At 43.2% G+C, this 22,707-nt stretch overlaps 1 protein-coding gene and 1 long non-coding RNA gene across 3 annotated transcripts in view; both read right to left on the reverse strand.

Moving 5' to 3' along the window:
• MMP24 (matrix metallopeptidase 24) overlaps positions 1 to 22,707 on the reverse strand; it is a 42,834-nt gene that overhangs the window by 10,835 nt on the left and 9,292 nt on the right. For both annotated transcript variants that reach the window (XM_056507170.1, XM_056507171.1), the window contains 3 exons: positions 22,535 to 22,651; positions 20,265 to 20,569; positions 6,344 to 6,505 (listed from right to left, as the gene is read on the reverse strand). In XM_056507170.1, the coding sequence (XP_056363145.1) occupies positions 6,344 to 6,505; positions 20,265 to 20,569; positions 22,535 to 22,651 (584 nt within the window). The remainder of the gene's footprint in view (positions 1 to 6,343; positions 6,506 to 20,264; positions 20,570 to 22,534; positions 22,652 to 22,707) is intronic.
• Positions 11,958 to 19,118, reverse strand: LOC130261210 (uncharacterized). The gene is made up of 3 exons (XR_008841953.1): positions 14,342 to 19,118; positions 13,877 to 13,998; positions 11,958 to 12,353 (listed from the first exon to the last, which is right to left on the reverse strand). It is a non-coding gene; the product is annotated as an uncharacterized LOC130261210 (long non-coding RNA).

Consider the following 22,707-nt stretch of genomic DNA (forward strand, 5'->3'; position numbering starts at 1 on the left):
TCCCTCATAAGACCTAAGGCGCTGCAGAGCCCAGCCAGGCACAAAAGCAGAATGAGCAGACCCCATCCATTAGGGAAGCTCACGGTCATTCCTATTTCCAGACTCCCATCACAGCACCCTGCTTCCAAAACAGCTCAAGGCAGGATGGAACAGCTTTACCAGCAGCAGAGATGAGTGTGTGAACAAAGAGTCACTGAAGACATGCTGGCACTGTGGTATTTAATACAGAGACTGATCAAATCACCAGTGAGACAAGGAAACATCTCAGACAAACCATGTCCTCTGCCATAACACTTCAGAAAATCAGACAGAGGAAAAACATCTAATTCAAAAAACCTTAGTGAGAAAGGTTATTGCATGGGTCTGCCAATGGAACCCAGTCACATAGTTAGCATGTGTGATTCCAGCACCAGAGCCAAGTCCACCCACGGGACTGATCCCGCAGCCACCTCTACAGGGGAAGCAGGTAAGAAATCTCCTGGAGCTGGAGGAAAGCAACTTTCCTCTGTTCTGGAGGAAAGCAACTTGCTGGGACTTTACAGATACTGTGTGGAGAAGAAGTTTCTTGCTCTCTATCAGAAGAAAGGCAAAGAATGTCAGAAACTTTTGGGTCACAGCAGATCACCTTTAGAGTGTGACTTCCACCACTGGCACTTAGCCTCCTCCCTTCATGCTTCCTCTGTCGCAGACCATCTGAATATCAAGGTGACCTGTGAAAATAACACAAAGAGAGGAGGCATTTAGGAGCCACTGTGTCGATAGTTGAGGACAAAATATAATTGTACTGTCCTCCTGGCTATTGACAGAGTGTTCCCTCAACTGCATAGCACCTGCCTGGAGGCTCAGCACCTTCCTGTCCCAGCCACCAGCTCCCCGAGCCTGCCAGCACAGAGAAGGATTTGGGTCAGCTCAGGAGAGAGAACCATCCACTTGCAAACAAAGGCCTGTCCTTATCTTCTTAATATCCACTCCAAGAAGAAAACTGTCCTCCAGACTACAGCTATGGTTGGAATAACTCACAGGAGGGTTTTGGTTTGAAAAAGCTGAGCTGCCAGCATGTTTCTGCAGCACTGAACCAGCTGTCCAGGTACACAGGTGAGGCTCCTCAGCCTTCTTCCAATCAAAGCCCATGATCCAAAGGAGCCAGGGAGAGCAAGAGAAACCCACCTGGCTGCTCTGCAGGCTCCAGGGCAGTGCAGAGAGACTCCTGTTCACACCACATGACACAGCTGCCAACAAGCTATCTCAGGGCCCAAAGACTGTCCACAAAACTCCAAGTGCAGGAAGGACTCTCTTCCTTCACTCACTTGACAAACTCACCCACAGAGCACTTGGAACTTCTGGGCTCAGCCTTCAGGGCTAAAGAGCTAAGGTGAGTTAAGATGTCCCAGTTAGCCTGGATCCTTGCCACGATGCAGAACAAGCCCCAGCACCCACAGAACAATGGGTCGACAGTCAAGGCACCTGTGACCATCACTGGGTGTCAGGAAGAGTTTCTCAAGCCCTTCTCACACAGACATTCTCCTCTGAATGACAACTGCCAGCCAGGTGACAGAGCATTCACCTGGGAGACAAGTGTCCACAGCAGACATCATTCCTGGATAGGAATACCCTCCTAGGCTCTGGGACGAGGTGATTCACCTTGCACTTGGGTTCTCTGCTTTGGGTGCCAGAAAACTGGGTCAAAAATTCCTAGGCTTAGGCAGGCAAATTATGAGAGATTTGGGCTCTGCAAGATGCTCCAGTTTCATTCTGGAAAGACTTTCAGAAGCCTGACATCTGCTCCATGGCAAAACAGAATGTTTTCTACACTCAGAAGAATCTGTAGGATGAGAAAAGTACTGCCTGCCCAGCCATGAACACACACCAGTGTTTTTCCACCAGCTGAGAAAGCTCCCAAAAGAGATGGGCTCCCTCTCATCCTCCCCTTTGGCAGAGTCCTCCAGGTGTCAGCTGGAGCCCAAGGACAGCACTGGGAACCAGGAAGGTACTCCCTGTTTCAGAGGAGTGGGAATGAAGACCTAGCATACAGTGAGGCCCTGTGGATGCACTTGAGGTGGAGTCTGGTGTTTCCTGCTGAAAGAGCCTGTGGACAGGAGGAAAGGTGCAAATGAAGTGATGCAACATAGAGAGGGTGCCTGGTATCTCTGCAACATGCCAGAGATGTGGCACCAGGGCATATCCCTCCAGATTCCTGATTGCCAAGCATTTTTCTTCCCCTCTTCTCCTACGAGCACAGTACTATGGGGCACAGATCCACAAGTCCCAAATCTTGCAGCTTCTACAGATGAGGTCTTGGATGTTACTCTATTTCCTCCCCATGTCCAAGAGAACATTTTCAGGTTCCACATGTCAGCAAAGCTTGCTCTGATGGTCCCACTCACCGTGCAGTGTCACTACATGGTAATTCTCCACCAGGTCTTTCTGCTGTTTCCTCACAAACCATCTCACACATAGGTGCAATTTACAAGTGACCTGGGAAGGTCTGCAGGTTACAAGAATCTCTATGGCCGCCACTGAGAAAATGGGAGGGAGGTTATGGAACCAGTGCATGCTGCAATGAAAAGGTGAGGCTGGCAGAAGGTCCTGGTTTCTCATAGACACTGCGCCCTGTTGATCCCCTGCTCCTGGATGTCAGAGCTGCTGCTGTCCAGTTCCTCAGCCAGGGGCTGGAGTGGTTTTCATGCCCACTCGGCACCTCAGCCCTCAGGGGTGCAGCATCTGCACTGACTGGGATCTCTTCTCTTGAACTGCATGGAAGACTTGTGAGGCTAAGACCTCCTCAGTGAGACTTGGGATGACCTAGATCTTTGAGATCAGGGTTAATGATCTGGTCTACCTTTGAGTGATTAGGAGATCTCCTCTTTGTGACCTTCGGCTTTAAAAAGCCCTTGAAGGAAAGGGTTAACTAGCCATGTGGGCATGAGTTTTCCCTGTAGAGGATGTGAAGCCCTCTGCTCCACAGACACAGCATCACAAGAGTCACTTCCCATGAGAGGCTGCTTCATTACCTACTGCAAGCCAGCACAGAGAGCAGGACGTGAAGAATCATGGAATCACAGAATCATTCAGGTTGGAAAAGCCCTCTGAGATTATCAAGTCCAATCCTTAAACCAGCACTGCCAAGCCCACCACTAAACCATGTCACCAAGTGCCACATCCACACAGTTTTTGAATATCACCAGGGATGGTGGCTCCACCACTGTCCTGGGAAGCTGTTCCAAAGCCTGACCACGCTCTTAGTGATGAAATTTTCCCTAATATCCAACCTAAAACTCCCCTGACACAATTTAAGGCTGTTTCCTTTCGTGCTGTCACTTGTTACCTGGGAAAACCCTGAGCCCCACTTGTCTGCACCCTCCTGCTAGGACAGGGTGACCAGTGCTGCAGAGTGACCAGTTCAGCCTCTGGGACACAGCCACAGCTGAGTATCTCTCCTTTCTCCACAGCTGCCTGCAGCCCTGGCTTCAACACTTCCAAAGTTAAGAGGCAACTCAACAGGGTATGCAGGGGACCTACAAGTTGGTATCACTTCCAGTTTAATTCCTTCCATAAGGAAGTAAACAGGCACATAAATACAGAGGAAGATATCCTTCTGAGAAACACACATAAAGTAGAGCCCTTGTTTTGTTAAGGAATTTGCTACAGGAAGCAGCTCTCAGGAGACAGGAATATTTATGACTTGTGTTACAGCTCTGTCACAAAGAGAGCTGCTGGCCTTGCCCTCAGTGGCTCAAAATGGAAGTAACATTTTAAACACTGGCCTTATACTAATCAGCATGAAGCACAAACAAGAGTTCACATCACCTACTGTCTCTCTGGGTGAGTTTTGAAATAAATTCAGCAGAAAATAAATTTAAAAATGCAGAAATCATTATATGACAGATCTGGATGTGTTTCTTTACCAATGGATAAACACGGATACAATATAAACCACATTTGAAATGCACCATTCTCAATGGGAAACAAAATGGACTTCAGCTTTAGTAGAGCCTTTGTTCTTTGTTCTAGCAACTTCAGTGGAATGAAAAATTGGAAGTTTTGATTATAACTATTTTTTTAAAAGGACACTACAGGCAAGACAGTGGCTCTATGACTTGACAGAGTAGGTTACCAAATAATACATATTAAGCACATGCTGCTGCACTGTATAGAAGGTCAAAACAGCAAGAAAGCAGGAGATTTTGGTTTTTGGAGAGGTTCTCTGGTAGATGGGCTTTTGGCATTCCCAAGGCACAACAAAGTAGAGTGGCACTGAGGAAATAAAATACATTAGTTGAATGTTCCTGCTAAAGCTACAAGAAGGATATTTCAGCAGGACCTTCTCAGTTTTAAGATGAGATGAAGGGTTCTGTTCTTTAACCATTAGTTTCATGGAGAAACATCACCTGCATTTTCCATAATTTCTTTGTGAATCATAAGCATAAAACCTATTTTTAAATTCAACTTTTTTTTTTTGGACTGTACCTCTGTTCCAAGGGCTGAAATCTCTTCCTGGGGAAGAAAAGCCCCTGCTGAAGAAGCTGCTCCTTCTCCTCACAGGATGAGTTATCTCTACAACCCCTAACATCATCCCCAGCCCACTCCAGCTCAAAGGCCTCAGAGCCCCATACTAGGGAGTGCTGATCCCAGCTGATCTTGGATTGAATCCCAAAAGTGAAGCAGAAAGGCTGTCAGCTGCTTATCTGCTCCCTTTCCAAAAACATGTCTGAAAATAGAGAAACCAGTAATTTTTTCTTGATTGCACTTCCACTGTCTGCAATAAATTAATTTTTTTTTCTTTCTGATTAATCAAAGTTCACAGGAGCTAAAACAACACTTCAAAACAGACACAGTATAATGGCATTTTGGCAGCTTTCAAAAACCAACACTTAGATCTATTACTTAATGAAAGTTTAACACTGACTACCCCAGCATTTGATTTCAAAACCTTCCAGAGTCTCTGCTATCCTGAGCACCAGAACAAGTCCTATGTTAATATATTCATAATTAGATAATACCATAGGACAATCAACATGCAACTTCACCCTGGTAATGATCAATAAGGAGATGCACAAATGAGACAAGATAGTTCCCCTGGGTGTACTTTAAGCCATCTTATTTTACATTTTGGACCTTACTTGGATACACTGAGGCTTAACTGCACCCTACAAATGCCTGGCTTTTCCTCACAAGTCAGAGAAATTAGCCCAGAAATACTTTTCCAGGCACCTGCACCTAAACAAACTAATCTCAATCCAGTCACAGAAAACAAACACCATATCTGACTCAAACAGTTGAGATGCAGTTTAGAACTCTGAGGACTTGCTACACTGCTTTAGAATCTTACAGGTCTTGGCACACATTTTATTAGCAGCAATTTCAAATTCACTGGCAGATCACCGATGCAAACATTGACCTGCCACCAGTGCCTGCAGCAAGCCCCAAGAAACACCAGCTTTCCCACAATCACCTTACAAGTATTTTTTCACCTTTAATTCATAAAGTATCTGCTGTCCTTCTTCTGGGAGCTAATATTTGACTTTAGCTGCACAGTTACATAGCACAACTGCTCTGTGCTGCATTTATTAAGTAACCTCTCTGTCAAACTTGTACTTTCCACAAAGAATGAAATCAAGGATGTCTGACAAAACCTATTTTCCACAGGCTGCCGCAGACTGCGGCCATTAGTGCCAGACTCCCCTTGAGCTCCTAAAACCTGGATTTCTCTTCGCTCTCAGAGTTTCCTTCAGCCAACAATTCTGTGAGCTCCTGTCCTCACACCCTGGTATCCATGATCCCATCACATGGCACCACATCATCTGCAGTCCCTTGGTTTTCTCCCATAATGTCCCTGCCCCTTTTCTATTTTCCTATTTGCCCAATACCTTTGTGGGACATGCTGTACATGTTCAGCTGGAGATTAAATGAAGCAAAGTGTTCCCTAAGCAGATCCAAACTTTCTTTCCCTTATATATAATGAGGAGGAAGAAAAAAAAAGAGTGCATAAATACTTTTTACCTTTCCTTGATGTTCCAGGCTCTTTGCATTCTTTTCCTTTATTTGCACTGGCTGTTCCTAATGCACAAACCTTGGGTACACAGCAAAGCCTGTTTTTCCCTTTGCAGTACTCCTTGATTTGGGGACACAGTGAGGGATGGAGCAGCAGTGGGATCAACAGAGGTCTGGTTATTTAGACTTGTGCAGTCATCTGGTACTTAGTCCTGGATCAAGGGCTTTAAAGAGTTCCCCACTCGGCTCTGGCATGAAATGAGCCAACATCTGCAGGCATGGAGGAGGTAATTGCAAAATACACCCTAGGCTCAAACTTGGTGAAAGTAAAGAAGTAGGCAGGGTTGCTCACCATAGATTTTCTGAATTCCTTGGAGGTCATCCTGGGGCAGTTTGAAGTTGTGTGTTTCCATGTACTGGTAGAAAGGAGCCATGATGGCACTGGGATCGTTGGAGTGCTCCAGACCCAGCGCGTGCCCCAGCTCATGGACTGCAACCAGGAAGAGATCGTTCCCTGTGGGAGGAACACACAGCCAGCTCAGCACACAGCCCATCCCAAACTCCTCCTGCCCACAAAGCCAGAAGCAAATGCTTTGCTCTCCTACTGCACAGCTGGTCACAGTGCCAGGGTCAGCTCCTGGAGATGGTTTTAGTCCCAAAAGTCTGAACAGCCTTTAGCCATTGTTACAGAATGGGCCAGATGCTTCCATCTCCAGAGCAGGTAAAACAGGCAGTGCCTGGAGTGAAAGGATACTGACTGTAGACTCTTTTGCAGAGAATTTACAGAAAATGGCCAACAAAATGGTCACTGTGATACCACTGGCTCCTTATCTAAGTGCTGCTGGGAGAGGTGAGAGCGCGGACTATCTGCTAATCAGTGGTGGGGCGAGTGCTTTGAGTCCCTTCGGGATCCTCTGGTGACATACTCTGATCTGCCCTGGACTAACAAATCATAGAGGAGGTCTGCAGGCACCTGGCAAGGCAGGAGGAAGGACAGAGAAGACCAGGATAACACCCACTGTCCCATGTGGGCAGCCCCATCTCCTCCAGCATGGGCTCCTCAGCATACTTTTACTCTGCTGAACCCATGGAACTGTGCAGGAGCTGAGCAAAGGTAGCTCCATCCTGCTCACTCCCTCACAGGGAAAAGGCTGGGTTGGATCCCAGTGGTGGAAGACAAAAGGAAGAAGGAGGAAAGAAGGGTCAGGACTCTTCCTGACAGAAGGAAGAAGGGATTAAGAGCCCTGTCTGGTGCAGAAGCTGGGAGCAGTGCAAAGTAGGGATACCTTCAACTCTACAGGCACGCATTCCTCTTCAGTCCCACGGGCCTGGGACCCTCATCTCTTTGATCTAGTGTGGTCCCTGGATGTGCTATTCCACAAGGGCACTGGAAAGCACCCAGGCAATGCCGTGTAGGGATGAAGATGCAGCCGGGAAGAACTGATGTGAGGGTCTCCTCACGGCAGTAAAATGCCTGAGCCCTCAATTCTGCCTGAATTTGGGCTCCTCTGGTTTTGCTTTTTTTTGGGCAAGGCAGAAACCAAGAACACTTGCAGTCAGACACTGGCAATCAGTTGCCAGTGGCAGCTCAGTGGCTGCTCTGCAGCCTCTCTAAACAGCTTCCTCACACCTCCAACTGCACCTGCCTTGGAGGTACCAAAGCTCAGTTCTGTGCCAAGCTCTCCCTGAGGCAGGAGTTGCCTCACAGTGACTCACACAGAACCATCTCCACTTTTCAAATAGTCACTACTTCACTGTTACACATAAAAACAAGACAAAGCAATTTCAGGGGTCTGCATGCCTCCACAGTAGGGAGCTTTGCCAGCATCTGAAGACACCAGAGGTCAGTACCAAACAGTGCTGCCCCAGCCACACATACAACCCCAAAATGGTTAAATGTGCAAACATTTGAGTTGGAGGGTGAAAGCATCTGAATATGCAGGACATGTTAAAATACACAAATGAAATTCAAATAATTTTGAAAATTTATTGTCCAAAACCACATACAGCCTAAAATTTAGTCACATATTTATGTAAAAATTTTAGAATGTTTGCATTTTGGAAATTCAAATTGAGACCTAGTTAGCAATTTTTTCTCATCTGTTGCTGAAAAATCTGGTGTGTGCAGAACAAATCAATACAATCTCTAACAGATAGTATAAAATCCATGAAGTAGTTTTATGGTAAAGTTTGGAGGACTGATCACTCTTCACAGGTTTTCAAAAACATTCAAGCTTAGAAGATGCACCCAGATTCCAAATGGGATTCAGAGATTCAATGTCCTTTTGCAAAATTGAATGGACCTAGTCTCCTGTATCACCTAAATGCTCACGAAAGCATAATTTTCACTGCTACCACAACTACTCACATGTGGAAGTCCACACTAAAGGTCAGTACAGAGCTGACCTCATGAGACTCTGGTCATCACTCACCACAGGCTCACAGCCTGTGCCCGTGCTCAGCGACCTCTTCCCTCAGCTTCCCCTGGTGGCATTTTCCTCCTTGCTAAAGTATCTGCAGTGTTTGTGCCACCAACAGGTTTAGAACTTGTCTCTATGTAACTTTACATAAAAATCTATGGAAGTGACTTGTCTCTGTGTGCTAAACCTTTACCAGGAGCATAAGGTCAGGCACTGTCTTAAGTCAGTTTTAAATAGCTTTCAATCACTTGTTTCTGCCCAAAATAAATGCCAGCCCACTTTACAGGTGGAAAACGAATCCCACAGATTCACAGGAAGGTTGAGGCTGGAAGTCACCTCTGGAGGTTGTCTGGTCCAATGCCCAGCTCAAGCAAGGTCAAGTAAAGCAGGTTGTCATGTCAGGTTTCGAATGTCAAGTTTCTCATAATGGGAAGCCATGCATTGGGCACTCCAGAAGTGCCAGGTGGGAAGGAAGGATCATCTCCTCCTGGCACTGACCTGCTGCTCACACTCTTCCAGAGACAACCCTGGATGCTGTCAGCCTTCTGTGCTGCTGACTCATGTTCAACTTGCTGACAATCAGGAACCCCAGGTCCTTCTGTGCAAAGCTGCTTCCCAGTCCCTGGGCCACCAACAGCAGGGCTGTGCATTTCCCCTTGCTCATCTTCTTTAGGCTCCTGTCAGCCTGCTCCTCCAGCCTCTCGAGGTCTCTCAACAAGAGCATCACTGGGCAGTGCTATCAACCACTTCTCAAATTTCCTGTCATCTTCAAACTCGCTGAATGTGCACTCTGCTACATCTCTGATGTCATTTCATCAAGGTATGAGAAAGTACTCATCACATGCAACTCTTCTGACACATATCCTGAACTTCTTCATCTTGTGGTTGCTGCAGCCAAGGTGGCAACTGATCTTAACACTACCCACATTTCTTCAGCTGTCAGGTCCAGCAGATCATTGTTGTTTGTTCCTTGATCACCAGCAGGACAACCACTAAGAGTTCTGTGCTGATCAAGATGAAGGCTCATTCCTGAAGAAGTACCTCAACCACCACAGTGCTCAGGCCAACCAGCTCTTCCACTACTGAAAAGAAACACATCTTTTCCCAGTTATGCTTCGGAAATACTTGTTCCTGGAAACACAGCTGTGGTAAACAGATGCTGCTGTCCAGTTTTAAATCACCATTCTAACTGGCAGCTGTGTGTGAGGATGTCACAGAGCACAGAAATTGTTGGTTGGGAAGCTTTGTTGCAACTAGGGATAAGAAACTCTCAACTGGGCTGTCCCAGTTCTGGCACAGCCACAGCGGGCAGGTCAACAGTGGAGTGGAAAAGCTCTCCTCCTCCATGGCCAGACTACACCCGAGCCAGAGCACTGATAAACCCAGGGCAGTGCCTGGACCAGATGAAGTAGAGCTTAAGAGATTTCCTAGAAAATTAATTGACTTTCACAGAAAGCAGGACACTAAGCTCCTCTTAGTTCTCTCCATGTACCCTGATTCTCAGTGCTGTGGTTGCTTCTCATCTGCTTTTGCTGAAAGGCAGTCATGGCAGAAGCACAGACAGCTCCCTCTCCTTCCGTGCCCTGCCCTGGCCAAGAATTTCTCAACAGGGTTTAATCCCTTCATCTTTCTATTCCAGCCTCCTCCCAGACACATCTGTTCATCTTTTCCTTCCAGCATGCCCCTGTCATCTCCTTTCTCCATCCTGATGTACTCTAAGGGGGTCCCAGATCTGAAACAACTACATCATTCTCAGAGAACAAGTGAGACAGCATTTAATGGGAGGAGGAGTTGGGGAGAAAGAAGTCTTAAGACCATATCAGAAGCCCAGAGCTCCCAAAAATCCATTTCTGGATTCATCATTCTGTTTTCTCTTGAAGGGTCACTTCATATCAATATTGTTAAGCAACATGTTCCCTTTAATTTGCTAATGGTAGGAAATTCCACAGCATGGAAGAGAGCACATTCATATCCTTTTGAAAGGGTGGGCAAGGATTTGCTCTGAAGATATTGAGGTGTAAAACTGCCAATGTGATCTTTCTTCCCACTGCACTCGGCCTGGAGCTGAGAGGGCTCTCTGTGTTCTCATCCACTGCTGAGCTGGAGGAATCTGGAAAGTACCTTGTACCTCCCATATTGTTTCTGTTGACTCTTGAACATACAGAAAGGTCTCTCACCTCCCAGTTCTCCACATTTCTCATCCAAACAGCTTTCCCCACAGTGTCCACATTTTTGGAGCAAGATTCAGATGGAGAACTAACAGTCTAGCTTGATGTTTTGCTATGGAAAGAAGGTCAGGCAACAGGATACAGCTCCTTAACTTCCTGCTCAACTCACTCCCCCAAGACCAAGTAACAACAAAAACTTGCACTCAGAGTATCCCAGGCACCTGGGTAAGACAGTAGGGTTAAGAAGGATCTGTACTTGGAGGAAACAGTCCCAAGAGAAATACAACAATTTTTGCTCAATTGCACCACCTGTACAAAACAAACTGTCTGAGCTTCCTCTTTCCCAGTTCTCAGGAGGCAGCTCAATGTCCATCAGTGGGCACCAGAAAGAGGATGACCATGTAAAACTGGAGGGAGTAAGTTGGCTCACTGTGAAGTTGCTGATGTGTTTTCCTTACCAGCACAATGTTATCACCACAGAAAACGACAAATGAGGACACACCTACAGCACTATAAAAGCATCTTACATTATCATGATGTTACACCAGGTGAATATGCTGCTTACCTTACATCCAGCTCAATGGTTCTACACACCTTGAAACATAGGTTTAAGTTGAATTTTCTTAATCAAAAACAATCTGTGTTCAGGATAAACCTCATTAGCTGATGTGCTCCCAGATGAGCTAACTTATTTTAGATAAAATGCAATATAATCCCACATCAAACCCAGATCTTTGATGAAAAGACTCTCAAATTGTTTGTAACATAGTACCTTTCCCTGCAGAGCAAAGAAACACAAGGTTTTATTCCAGAGAACACTGGAGTCATAGATAAACCATTCATGTATGAACTTCCTTCTACTCTCAAACTCCATCCCACCCAATTCTTTGATTTTAATCTTCCTCTGGAAAAACCATTCAATGGGCAACAGACACCTTGAGAGAGCTTTTTTTTTGTGAAGTTGTCATTCCTTTTAACAATGAAAATCCATACCAAAATGCTTTATTTGGCTAAGTAATTCACTGAATAATTCCTGTAGGTCAGTGAAGCCACCTGCTGAAATGCCTGTCAGTTGGCAGCAGCAGTCACAGGGACTCCATTAGAGCAGTGGTACCAGTTATTGCCATCAGTGTTTATCCCTGAACACAGCTGTGCACGTAGGTAGGCTCTGGAGAGCACACAGCACTGGGGACTGCAAATCCATCACACAGCTTCTAAGACAACAGAAGCACAAATAACATTGCATATCTGATTAACAGCAGAAAAGAGACTGAATCTCTGCTCTTTGTAGTGTTAGTTTTATACTTTATGAACTGTATCACTCTGCTAACACACTTACATATTGCAGTGTACTTAGACACAATTAAAAAGACATATGGAGGTTAAATTTTGAAATTTTATTAAAGTAAGAATGATACTGAAGAAGTCAGATGATTGATTGTGTATGACAATAGAATACCTCAGGTAATTACAGAAGAGATGGTATGAACTAAACATGCCTTAAATACACTAAAATGATCCATTCCACATAGAGACAATGCTTTCCCAAGCACAACTTAGAGAAGCTTTAGGGCTACTCTAAGCTATGCCTTGGTTGTTGCATCTCCAGACCTGGTAGGTCTGACCTGCCCAACAGAAGAACTTGTGATTTGTCTGTGCTCCTCCATTCACCTCCACAACATGCTCTGCTCAATGAAAGCTATTCAATCTTCTACAGACCCTGAAGAAGGGCTGATACCTCTCTGAGTAATTCTGTGGAAAACAGCTTTTCCATCTAGAAAGGAAGAAAATACATGTTAAAAAGAAATACAGGTGTTACTTAGTTCGTAAGTATTTATTGTGACATGTAGCAATGAACATGTATGCTGCATCATAAGGAATTAATGAAAACTCTGAAAAGTGTTTAAACAACTTCCCTGGAGAAAGAAGGAGTGATCTGCAGCTTTAACAACAACTATACTACAACCTTGTTAAACTGATCCCCACAAGACCAAGGGATTGCAGAAGGACAAAGAACCACATTATGTTACCAACACGAAAGGTAATTTGCCTTTATTGCCCAAAAGGCAGCATGCAAATCAGGCCTGGCAGCTGTGCTATACACTTAACTAATAGGGCAAGCTGTGCTTCATCTGACATGCACAGAGGGCACTATGAGGACAACCTCCTGGAGAAACTCAGAGGAAAAATACAAAATAATGGTCTGGAATGGAGAGACCAAAAGTGACAGAGTGGGCAACCAGAGAGAGGGGCAGTCGTGCCATTTCAGCTAGCTCAGCAGCCTGACAGTCAGTGGAGTAAGAGTGTTCTGCTGAAAAATTGACCCCACTTTTCACAAATGTAGGTTGTAATTCCATAAACAATTTATTGTCAAATAATTAAAAATAATCCCAAAATGAAAGTTCTTATTTGCCTGTACCAGCAGGGAATTTGGTAAAACAGACAGTAAAGCAGTAAGGAAAAAAAAATCACAGAAACACAAAAAAATGTAGATATGACTTTAATTCCATCAGCCTTGAATAAAAGCTACTGTTTGTATTTTAAAAGTATTTAAATACAGCAGGGCCTACTGACAGAACTCAGTCCTGACCCAGCTGTGTGGAAACACTGGAAAGTAGTAAAAAAACCCGAGGTTTTGGCACAGTCATTGTGGACAATCCAGTCTGTGATATTTGGAATCCTTTCCTGCCCATCGGGTTAAGTGATATTTAATTCCTGTTGCTGGCAATAGAGCAAGTGTTATTCTGGAAGCTATGAGAGCAGCTCTGGGCCACAGCAAGGGTGTTCTCTAGAACAGGAGACTTTCTATATTTGTGCTCCCCTGACACAGATGTTCCTGATGAGGCTGTAAAGATTGAGTATCACTGAGACACAAGAGAGCTGGGATGGAAGAGATCTCCCCCTCAGAGTCGTATTCTTGATGGATTTGTGAAGAGAAAGCAATACTAGTCAAACTGTTTTGAAACCGTGAGCTCTCCTCCAGAAACATGAAAGAAAAAAGTAATTTAAGCAATTCCCAAGTTTGCTGTTTGAGTGTGATGTCAAAATCCAGAGTATTGGTGCCATTTTCCCTCTGATGCAACAATCCACCTCTGCCTGTGATGACCTGCAAACTCTTCTCAAGAATTCCTCCTCTATTTTTTTTATTTTCATGATGGCTTGCTGTTTTCCTCCTCCCCCCTTCAGTAAGTGGAATGCTGCAAGTTTATTAAAGACACTGCTCTGTTTTGGCTCATGTCACATCATCAGTTTCTGCTTTACAAAAGGACAGTGATAAAAAGAGACTTTTTGGCTCACCTTGATTCTCATGACCTGTTTTTTTCTTACAGTTGTTTGGGCTTTTTTCTTCCTTTTTAAGGCCGACATATCATTTTGGTCCTTACTGGCTCTTTCCTGTGAATCCCAGAGTATTTAATTCTCTGTGAAAAGAAGTAAAATACTTTACTTTGATTATTTATAAATCAGTCCAAACACCTATGTAACTATATTCATACTCTGTGTATTGAATGATTACTAACAAATGCAATGGGATAACATTTTTCACTAAAGAACACTGTAACATCCAGTGTACTGACAAGTACCATCAGGTACTTGTTACAAGTACAGTATTCTGAAAATTTGGAATTTGGAGATTAACCCTATTAATGAATTTCCGCTGTAATAAACAGCTTGCATTGCTAAGCTTTAAAATCCAGCCTGTATTGTGAAGCCACTGCTGTTTGTAGAATGACAACAAATACACCAAAATAAAGCACTACTTACAGAGAGGCTGTCCAGGGGTGGAGAGGAGAATCTGAAGACAGAAATCTTCCCTGTGTGCTGATGGGCTTCCTCTCTTCTCTTTTAGGTTGACAGGACAGGGGTGTAATCTCAAACTGTTGCTGATTTAAGTTGCCTGATTTTATTTTTTTTTTTTACTGTGGCCAGCTGTCTTGAAATCATGTATCTATATCCCTGATCAAATCTGTTCAACATTAGCAAAGGATGTGAGAGAGCTCTGGCTTAGGGGAACGAATCTCTCTCCCAGCAGCTACAGGACGAAACCATTGTTAAGTAGGTCTGTCCTAGAGATTAAACACTGAACTGATCTTCAATGCACAAAGTACCGAGCAACAGCATGACCTGGTGATGCATCATCAAAAGGCCTGAGAGAATAAATTGAAATTTTAATACAATTTATGCCCCACTTGACTTCCAACATGTATATGAAAGTCTTCCAGGTCTTCTGTTTTAAGGGACACAAGAAGTAACTTCAAAGCAGCTCTGGTTTTTGCTCTGGAAAATGTTAACGCTCATTTTCAACAACAGTGTCAAAAGCCTGAAAAATAATGATGCATTCAAAATTATATTTGTTAGAACAAAACTCTTCAGATGTGGAGATATTCTGTATCTGAGAAATCAAAGAAAGTAAATTTAAAATCGACTTAGCAGCCAAACAGCACAAAAATTACACATGCTCCCTGTTGTTACTCATTGTATTCACACTCTGTAGATTGCTCTCAGTACTTCCATAGAAAATGAACATGAGAAAAAGTGGTAAAATAAGAAAGAAATGAGATAAAGTGAAGCAAAACGCAGAGGAAACAGGAATTAATCAAGGAGAAAAAGCTGCGATTTCTGGCAATTTGCTGGGGGAAGGTACAGGGGTTAAGGTGTATTTTCTTTTCCAAGCAGGCCCTGTAAGTGGGGAGCAGAGTAGAGAGTCAACCTAGGAAAACAGATGCCAGTACAAATCTCAAAGACAAAAAGAAAGCAACAGCTGTATACTCTGCATTTGTTTTAGTTCCCTCCCTCCACATAAAATATCACAACTGTAATCAAAAAAGACAAACAGGATAAATAATGTTTAGCCAGCAATGTTTCCAAAGTGACTGGAAACACCTGGAAGTTTTTGATAATGAATAATTGCATGATTAGTCTTTACCTAGAAAAAGCCAAACCTACTGATACATCCTCTTTAATATCAGAGAATCTGTTGGATATTCTAACATACATTCCATGTTTATAGGATTCTATAATAAACATTCTATATTTATTAGTCTAGTCAATGCTCCAGAAACATTCAGGCATGAAAAAGAAAAAAAAAAAAAAAGGAACAGTTGGAGGTGATTCTTCAAAAGGATCAAACAGCTGGCAAAAAACTATTGCCTGTTGTACATGCACCTGTGAGCATCACTGGTCTTCCCTCATGAAAGACTTCAATATTAAACAGTCCTGTTTTTATAAGGGAACTAGCTGATAGAAACAGAAAATTCTATGAGCTGAATACCTTGTTATGGCTCAGCTGCCATGAGAAGTCACTACAGTTTGCTTTTAAGTTTTTGGAACTCCAATTCTGTCTGCATTCCCCCAAACAGGTTGTCAGTAAACTCCAAAATTAGCTACCCCAATTAAAATTTTCTCCTTGAGATCCTTGCTGAATATTCACATTCGTCAGCCTAGACAACATTTGGCTGTCCTGAAGAAGCTGCCCAGGCTCCTGAACATCTGCCATGTCCAGATGGTGACTCCAGGAGTGCTTGCTTTGCTGTTCAGGTAGATGTCCACTGAAACAATGCTACTCCTTATGCTAGAATCACAGGGAAAAAGCTGTCCAGTTCTCCTCTGTGGCTGACAGAATCTTCCCAAAGGTGGTGCAAGCCCTTTTCCTCCAGAGCTTCTGCAGAAGCTCCTGCACCCAATTAGCACTGAATTAAATGAAGTGATCTGTGAAATCTCATCTCCCGGACTGTTTCTGCCAGTGTCTTCCAAATTCTGGCATTATTTTTGGTTGGCTTTCTCTCAGAAGCTGAACAGGAAGCTTTCCAAAGAAGCCTCTGCAGGAACCTGCTGGGATCTCTGGGGGACACACTCACTTGGAACAATTATAAAATTTGTTTATTTGCTGTTAGCAAAGCTCAGCATTTCTTGCCAACATCTAAAAAGCTGCCACAGTGGTCATCCTACATTTACAGAGAAAACTTGGTACAGGTGTGGCAGAGAGGTGCTGAAAGGTGAAGCCTGTGATCTGTACAATGATCATATGATGTGAAGCTGAGCCACACTGGATCTGGTGTACAGAAATAACCCCTCAGCTGCGGGTGTTTCCCAAAGGAGCTGCAGTGGCTGCCCTGGGCACACTCCTCCCTAAAATGCTACATGACAACAGATGACAGGGAGGGTCTTAGAGATCAACTCTGGGCACGGTGAAAGAAAAAAATCCGGTGATCCCTGGCAGCGTATGGTCTTACCTCACTTTACTATTAAAAAGATTTAGTGGTATGGTGTTAGCAACATGCATAACAACAATGTATTTTTGCTTTTAAAACACCAGGAGGGAGATTTGCCTGGGATTATTATTAATACTCTTTGTAATGTTAAACTGGAGATAAAAATTTACTTTCTGTAATTAAACAAATGTTTGAATTGTCAGAGGTGTGTAAGAGGTGTTATATGTCATGTGGATATTTAAACTGACAGAGCTAAGTTTCAGCCACTCAGGATTCCTTTCCAATTTGTTTTTGGAGTTACATACATTCCAACTAACTATACCCTAGCTGGGATGATAAAGTTGTCAATAACCCCAGTGGATTACCACAAGGCATCTTTATAAGACAGAAGCTTTCATCAACAGGAAACACCACATTCTCTGTGTACAAATTGGAGATGGCTGTTTGCATAGAAAGATCCGCTCAAATCTTTCTTATTTTTCCTGAGGGGATGAAATTTCATATGAAATGTTTCACTTCTATCCATATAATTTGTACTGCTAGTGAAGACTGCAAAGCAGCTCTTCCATGGGATAACAGCTGCGTCCAAACACAGAGGGACTGGACCTCTGCACAAAGCTTCAGATCAGACTGGAAGAATTGCAATAAAACTATACGGGTAAGAGGGCATCAAAATATTCTAAGGATCAATGACACCAGTTTCAGCATTCTGCACTGTGACAGGAGACCTACCTTCACAACTGTGAGGCTAAGAGAGCTCCAAGGCAGATGGCTCAAATTTTCCCTTCAACTAATACACATTCTTGTGTCAGAAGCAGAGCATTTTACACTGTGATATTTTGTGGGTTGATGTGAAGATATCACTGTTACTTCAGTCTTATTTCAAAACTCAAATAATCATTGAACAGATCCTGAACGGCCAAACCAGCTCCTCTTTTGCATGTGAATAAATGAGAGCTTTGCTAATGATTTAATGGTAGGGCCCATTCCGGACTGATCAACTCTGTTGCCACAATAAAAATCCTATCTTAAGGACAAGCAAGGCCACGTTTGAAGAAACACTTCCTGTTAAACAGATGATATTGTTGCCATTAATACCTTATTTTCAATGAAAATCGACAGTGAACTGAGCAGAAAACCTCTGACCATAAAGAAACTCTTCAAGCCCTGCTAAAAGCATTTCAAATACAACATGTCAGAGGTGAGAACCTGAAGCTAGTGAGTGCTCCAGTGACAAGGAACAGTGAAACAGAAGGAAACCCCTCCCTAAAGAGGCCTGGATCATCCAGTGAGGTGGCAGAACACCTTCACAATTGCACACCAAAGATAAGGATGCAGGCTAAACCAAATTCCTCACACAACACGTCTATAATACTCTGACTACAGCCCTGTCACCCTCAAAACATCAAATTCCCCTTCTATCATCAACACTTCCCCCAGATGGAAGGGTCAAATACAACCCCATCATTCTCAACATCCTCACTGGTGACTTTTCAAAAGAGCCTGTGCAGTCGAGTCTATGCAGCACATTAATATGAAAGCAAATATACAGGTGAGAACCTCTGAAAAGGGAATCTCAATTCTTCTATCAATTCTTACACAAAGTGCACACCAGCCCCTCAAATACCAATTCATGACCTTTGAGAACACCACTCATGACAGTCACTCAGCACAGCACAGAAATACATCTTGTTTCTGAAAGAGCCACATGGATAAGAATAGCATAAAAATAGCTTTTATGAAAAGAGAGACGCTCTACTCATTATATGCATTGCTCTCAAACACCATCCTAAAAACTGCATCAAAAGAAATTCTCAAAGAAGTGATCACCTATGGCAGAACATCCTACTAAAAAATGGAAAATTTTCTGCAGAGCCATCCCTGACAGTCTTTAAGCTGACTCCCAATCTTGCTAAGCTTATCTCAGAAGGGAGTGTTTTGTGCAGAAAATGAGAACAGAAAAAGACAAGTAACACTTGTCAAAACCTTCCATTCCTCCTCCCTGTAAGGATGTTCTATCCCAGACACCAGCACTCCCATGTCTCATACATGGGCTTTCCTGGGAAGTCATATCCAATGCCTGGGCCTCCCACACTCCCACAGCTGAGCTCAAATGACCACTGAGAGCAGGCTGAAGTGGCACAGAGCACTGATACACACAAACACACCTGGCTGCAGCTCTCACAAGGTAACCACTCAGCCTCTGACTGTCACTCCGTATCCTGGAGGGAGCCCTCCAGCCACAAACCTAGGAATAAAAATTCCTAACATTTCAAGACAGCAAAATGCTGCTTCTTGGTCACACTATAACTTCCCACAGTCCCCACACCCCTCCCCTTACTCAGTCTACACCTCCTCTAGCCATTTAAGCATGCCAAGAAACATTACTTCTTTTTCCCTACAAAGACAAACATCGCATCATTTCTGCTTTCCTAGAAATTCACACTCCCTCCTTAAACCTGACAGCTCCATTTCCTGTTAAAGATGATCTGACACCGACTCACAACTCTGAGAGATTTTCCCCATTTGCAATCCATCCTGAAAGCAAGCTGTCACCTTTAGGCCAGGCTTGAAAGTGGCTTGTATGCCTGAAAGCTTTTCTGCTTTTCAAACTACACTCTTTGGTCTAATGAAAGACATCACCTCTCCATGTGTCCTTAGGCATCATGGCCACAACGCCACTGCTGTTTTAATGCAGTTTAAAAATCAAGACATATTTACAGTCCAAGTAAACTTTTAATCCTTATTAAAATATCAAAACATGACTTTGAATCCATAAAGGCTTAAAGACATATTGCTCTTCCCAAACCATTAGGACTGTCGAAATTGGAGAGATACTTTGTGAGGCCATTGTGAAATTCTGATTATCAGCCTAAACTTTTGACAAGGCATCACTATCCTCAATCAAATGTTTGAAAACAGAGGAGAAAGGGCTCATTGCCTTTAGACAGAAAGATAAAGCTATAAAATGAAGAAACTCTTCATGTTTAATAAGACTAAAACAGTTGTCCCAATCATCAGTCTCCCTTAACTAGTCAGCCAGCCCCAAACTCTGACAGGATAAGGAATTCCAGAGTGTGAGAAAACAAATATGGATAAATAAATTGACATTCAAATGTTTTCACTCTCAACTTTCTATTCACCTTTACAACTAACTTTAATTGCCCTTGGAAAGTATTTTTTGTTCATCTTTTCCCTCCCAGAGTTGTGGTTTTTCTAGCAATTAAGGCCCAAATCTTGATATATGTAAGAAGCCAGCAGATACACTCTTCTGTTCCTAAAATTCACACCATGCACAGCCACAAACAAACTAATAATATTCTTTTCCCATTTAAGATAGAATACATATTTAGAAAGCATCTGAACCACTGTATGGGAGGTTATAGCTCCACCAAGCAAATGTTTTCTAGTTGAAAGCCCGTCAGTATGTCTGCATCCAACTTAACCTTGCTGGGAAAGATGACCTGCACTCTTACCATCATGATTAGAATTTCCCAGGGTCCATGGCTCATCTGAGTCAAAGTGAGTGTCACCTCCAATTCCCGGTCCAGGAAAGTAAGCATGAGCCAGGAATCCACCTTCTCCATCAAAAGGAGAACTGTCTCCATGGAAACCAGAAGCAAAAAATATCATAATATCTGCCTCCTTTCTGTCATTTTTAATTTCATGGTAAGGGACCTCTTCAAAGGTAAGTGGTGTCACTCTCTGCCAAACATCAAAGGCCTGACGAATGGCTCTCCTTGTATCAATCTCACCAACCTTGGGGGTGTAGTTGTGTACACTGTGGGAATGAGAAAAAAAGGAATGTTTCAATTTGTAGAATACATTTGAGACTTATCATTCATTCTATAGCCACACAGTTTCAACTTCCAAAGGGAAGTTTTTTGCAGACACTACTCTGTGCATGCAAAGTTTTGCTGTTACAATAAAAGTTACCAACAGAACTACCACCCTGAAGTCTATATTTATTAACAAGGAGCAATGCTTTGGTTAATTTTGGATCAAAACCTTTCAAACCTGGGTTTAGACGGTTGAGTAAATTTTTTAAAAAATGTAAATTACTTCAGATTTTGTCTAAGGTTATGCTAAGATGGACTCCACTACATGAAAACACTCAACCACTAAAATTTATTTTGAGAAACAAACTTCCAGTAAACTACACAACCTTACTTATATGAACTGCTTCATTCTCTGAACTACTTAAAATATTTTAGAATTTATAAGAGTGATGGGTCTGTCAGTTTTGTGCATCCCAGTCCATGACAGCTAAAGATACAAAAAAGGGGAGAGTAAGGGGCATTTAACAGCACATAAGTGATCCATAATTCTAAGCCTGTTGTTAAAAATGCTGTTCATGAGGTATTTTGTGCGTGTGCATGTAATAGCCTCATGATCTATTAAACTTGACTTGGGGAATATGAAGTATCTATGTCATGGGAACAACTTTCAGTCTTTAATGAAGCTGGCTCAATTTGATATAAACACACTGTAGCATATTCAGTGGTGAATTAAGACACCCATCACTTGAAGGCACATTTACAAATACTGAAATTGGAAAGCTAAACAACTACTGGTTTGACAAGGGCAGAAGTGCAGCCATCTGCCAATCTGCTTCTCTTGCTTATCCACGTGCTTAAGAGATATTTTGTTTATATGATACCATACCACTTTCCCCTAGGGTCCAGAAAAGGTTAGAAGAAGGATCTGATTCTCAGACCCTGGCATACAGAAGGTGTCCCTTTACAATTTGAGTTAAGATAATGATTACTGGTGGAAGCTTTGAACTAGTCCCCAGAACAAGTCTCTCCTCCCAGTCCCTGAAGTCCCTCACTGTCACTTGAGGCATCCTCCTCCTTTCTCAGAATTCTTGGCAGAAGTGACAGAGGGCCCCAGTCCCTGATCCTCTTTCCCCTCACACCATCATGTCCTTTCCTACACATTCTGGCACTTTCTCCATGCTGGTCACTCACATTTCTACCTCTTCACCACCGATTTTGTCTTAATATTACCCAGATCTTCTCCTTAATGAGTACATCTCTAATTTTCACTCCTTTGCAGTCTCCTTTCCCCCTCCAAAAAATTTAAAAGGTTGTTAATTTCAACTAGAGGGTGGGTTAATTTAATTTGAAGTGGCATTCCTATTGCCAGAAACCTCCACTGCCCATCTTTCAGCAATTGTCTTTCAAAAACTTACAACCTGACTGACTCAGAACATATCTCTGAGATACAACTGCCCCCCGACACCTGTAGCTCACCCCAGCTGGCGTAACCTCAGCTGGCCTAAGTCTGGATAAAAGCAAGGGCTCTACCACAGGAGCAGAAGTAAAACCTCTGCAAAAATAAATGTTGCAAATCAGTAGAAGAAGGAAGCACCTCATCCCCAAACAGTGATGTTCCTTCTGCTTTAATGGTTTGTTAAAGGTGGCACATGATCTAAAGGCTAGAGCCTTAGATTTCTAACAGAAGAAAAAGGGCCTTTCACTAAGATTTTTCTTCCAAAATTACACAACTGATGGCTGCAATTTAGGTGCCTTTACTGATCAGTTATTTTGTAATTGATTACAGACTCTTCAGTTACTCCAGTGCTCTGACAGCATTCTCCTCCACCATATTCTGAGAATAAAAGCCTGGGTTAGACATTACAGGGAGCATCCAGTTTCAGGGTAAAAGTACTTGCAAATTCTGCATGCCAAACTAGTACAGACCATTTTTTCTCCACCAGAAAGGGGGACAGAGGGGGCTGTACCTGTAGGTTATGTGCTTCTGTCTCCACTTCTGGCCAGTGAGTGCATACCGCTTTTTCCTCCGGCTGCGACGTAGATGGGGATGATCTGGAACTCCACACCGAGGCTTCTTCATCCACCTGCAAGTAAAGGAAGAAAAAACAAAACAAACAAGCTACAGAATGAGTCTGGAAAA

The sequence above is a fragment of the Oenanthe melanoleuca genome, chromosome 20 (assembly GCF_029582105.1).
Source record: "Oenanthe melanoleuca isolate GR-GAL-2019-014 chromosome 20, OMel1.0, whole genome shotgun sequence".
NCBI lineage: Eukaryota > Metazoa > Chordata > Aves > Passeriformes > Muscicapidae > Oenanthe > Oenanthe melanoleuca.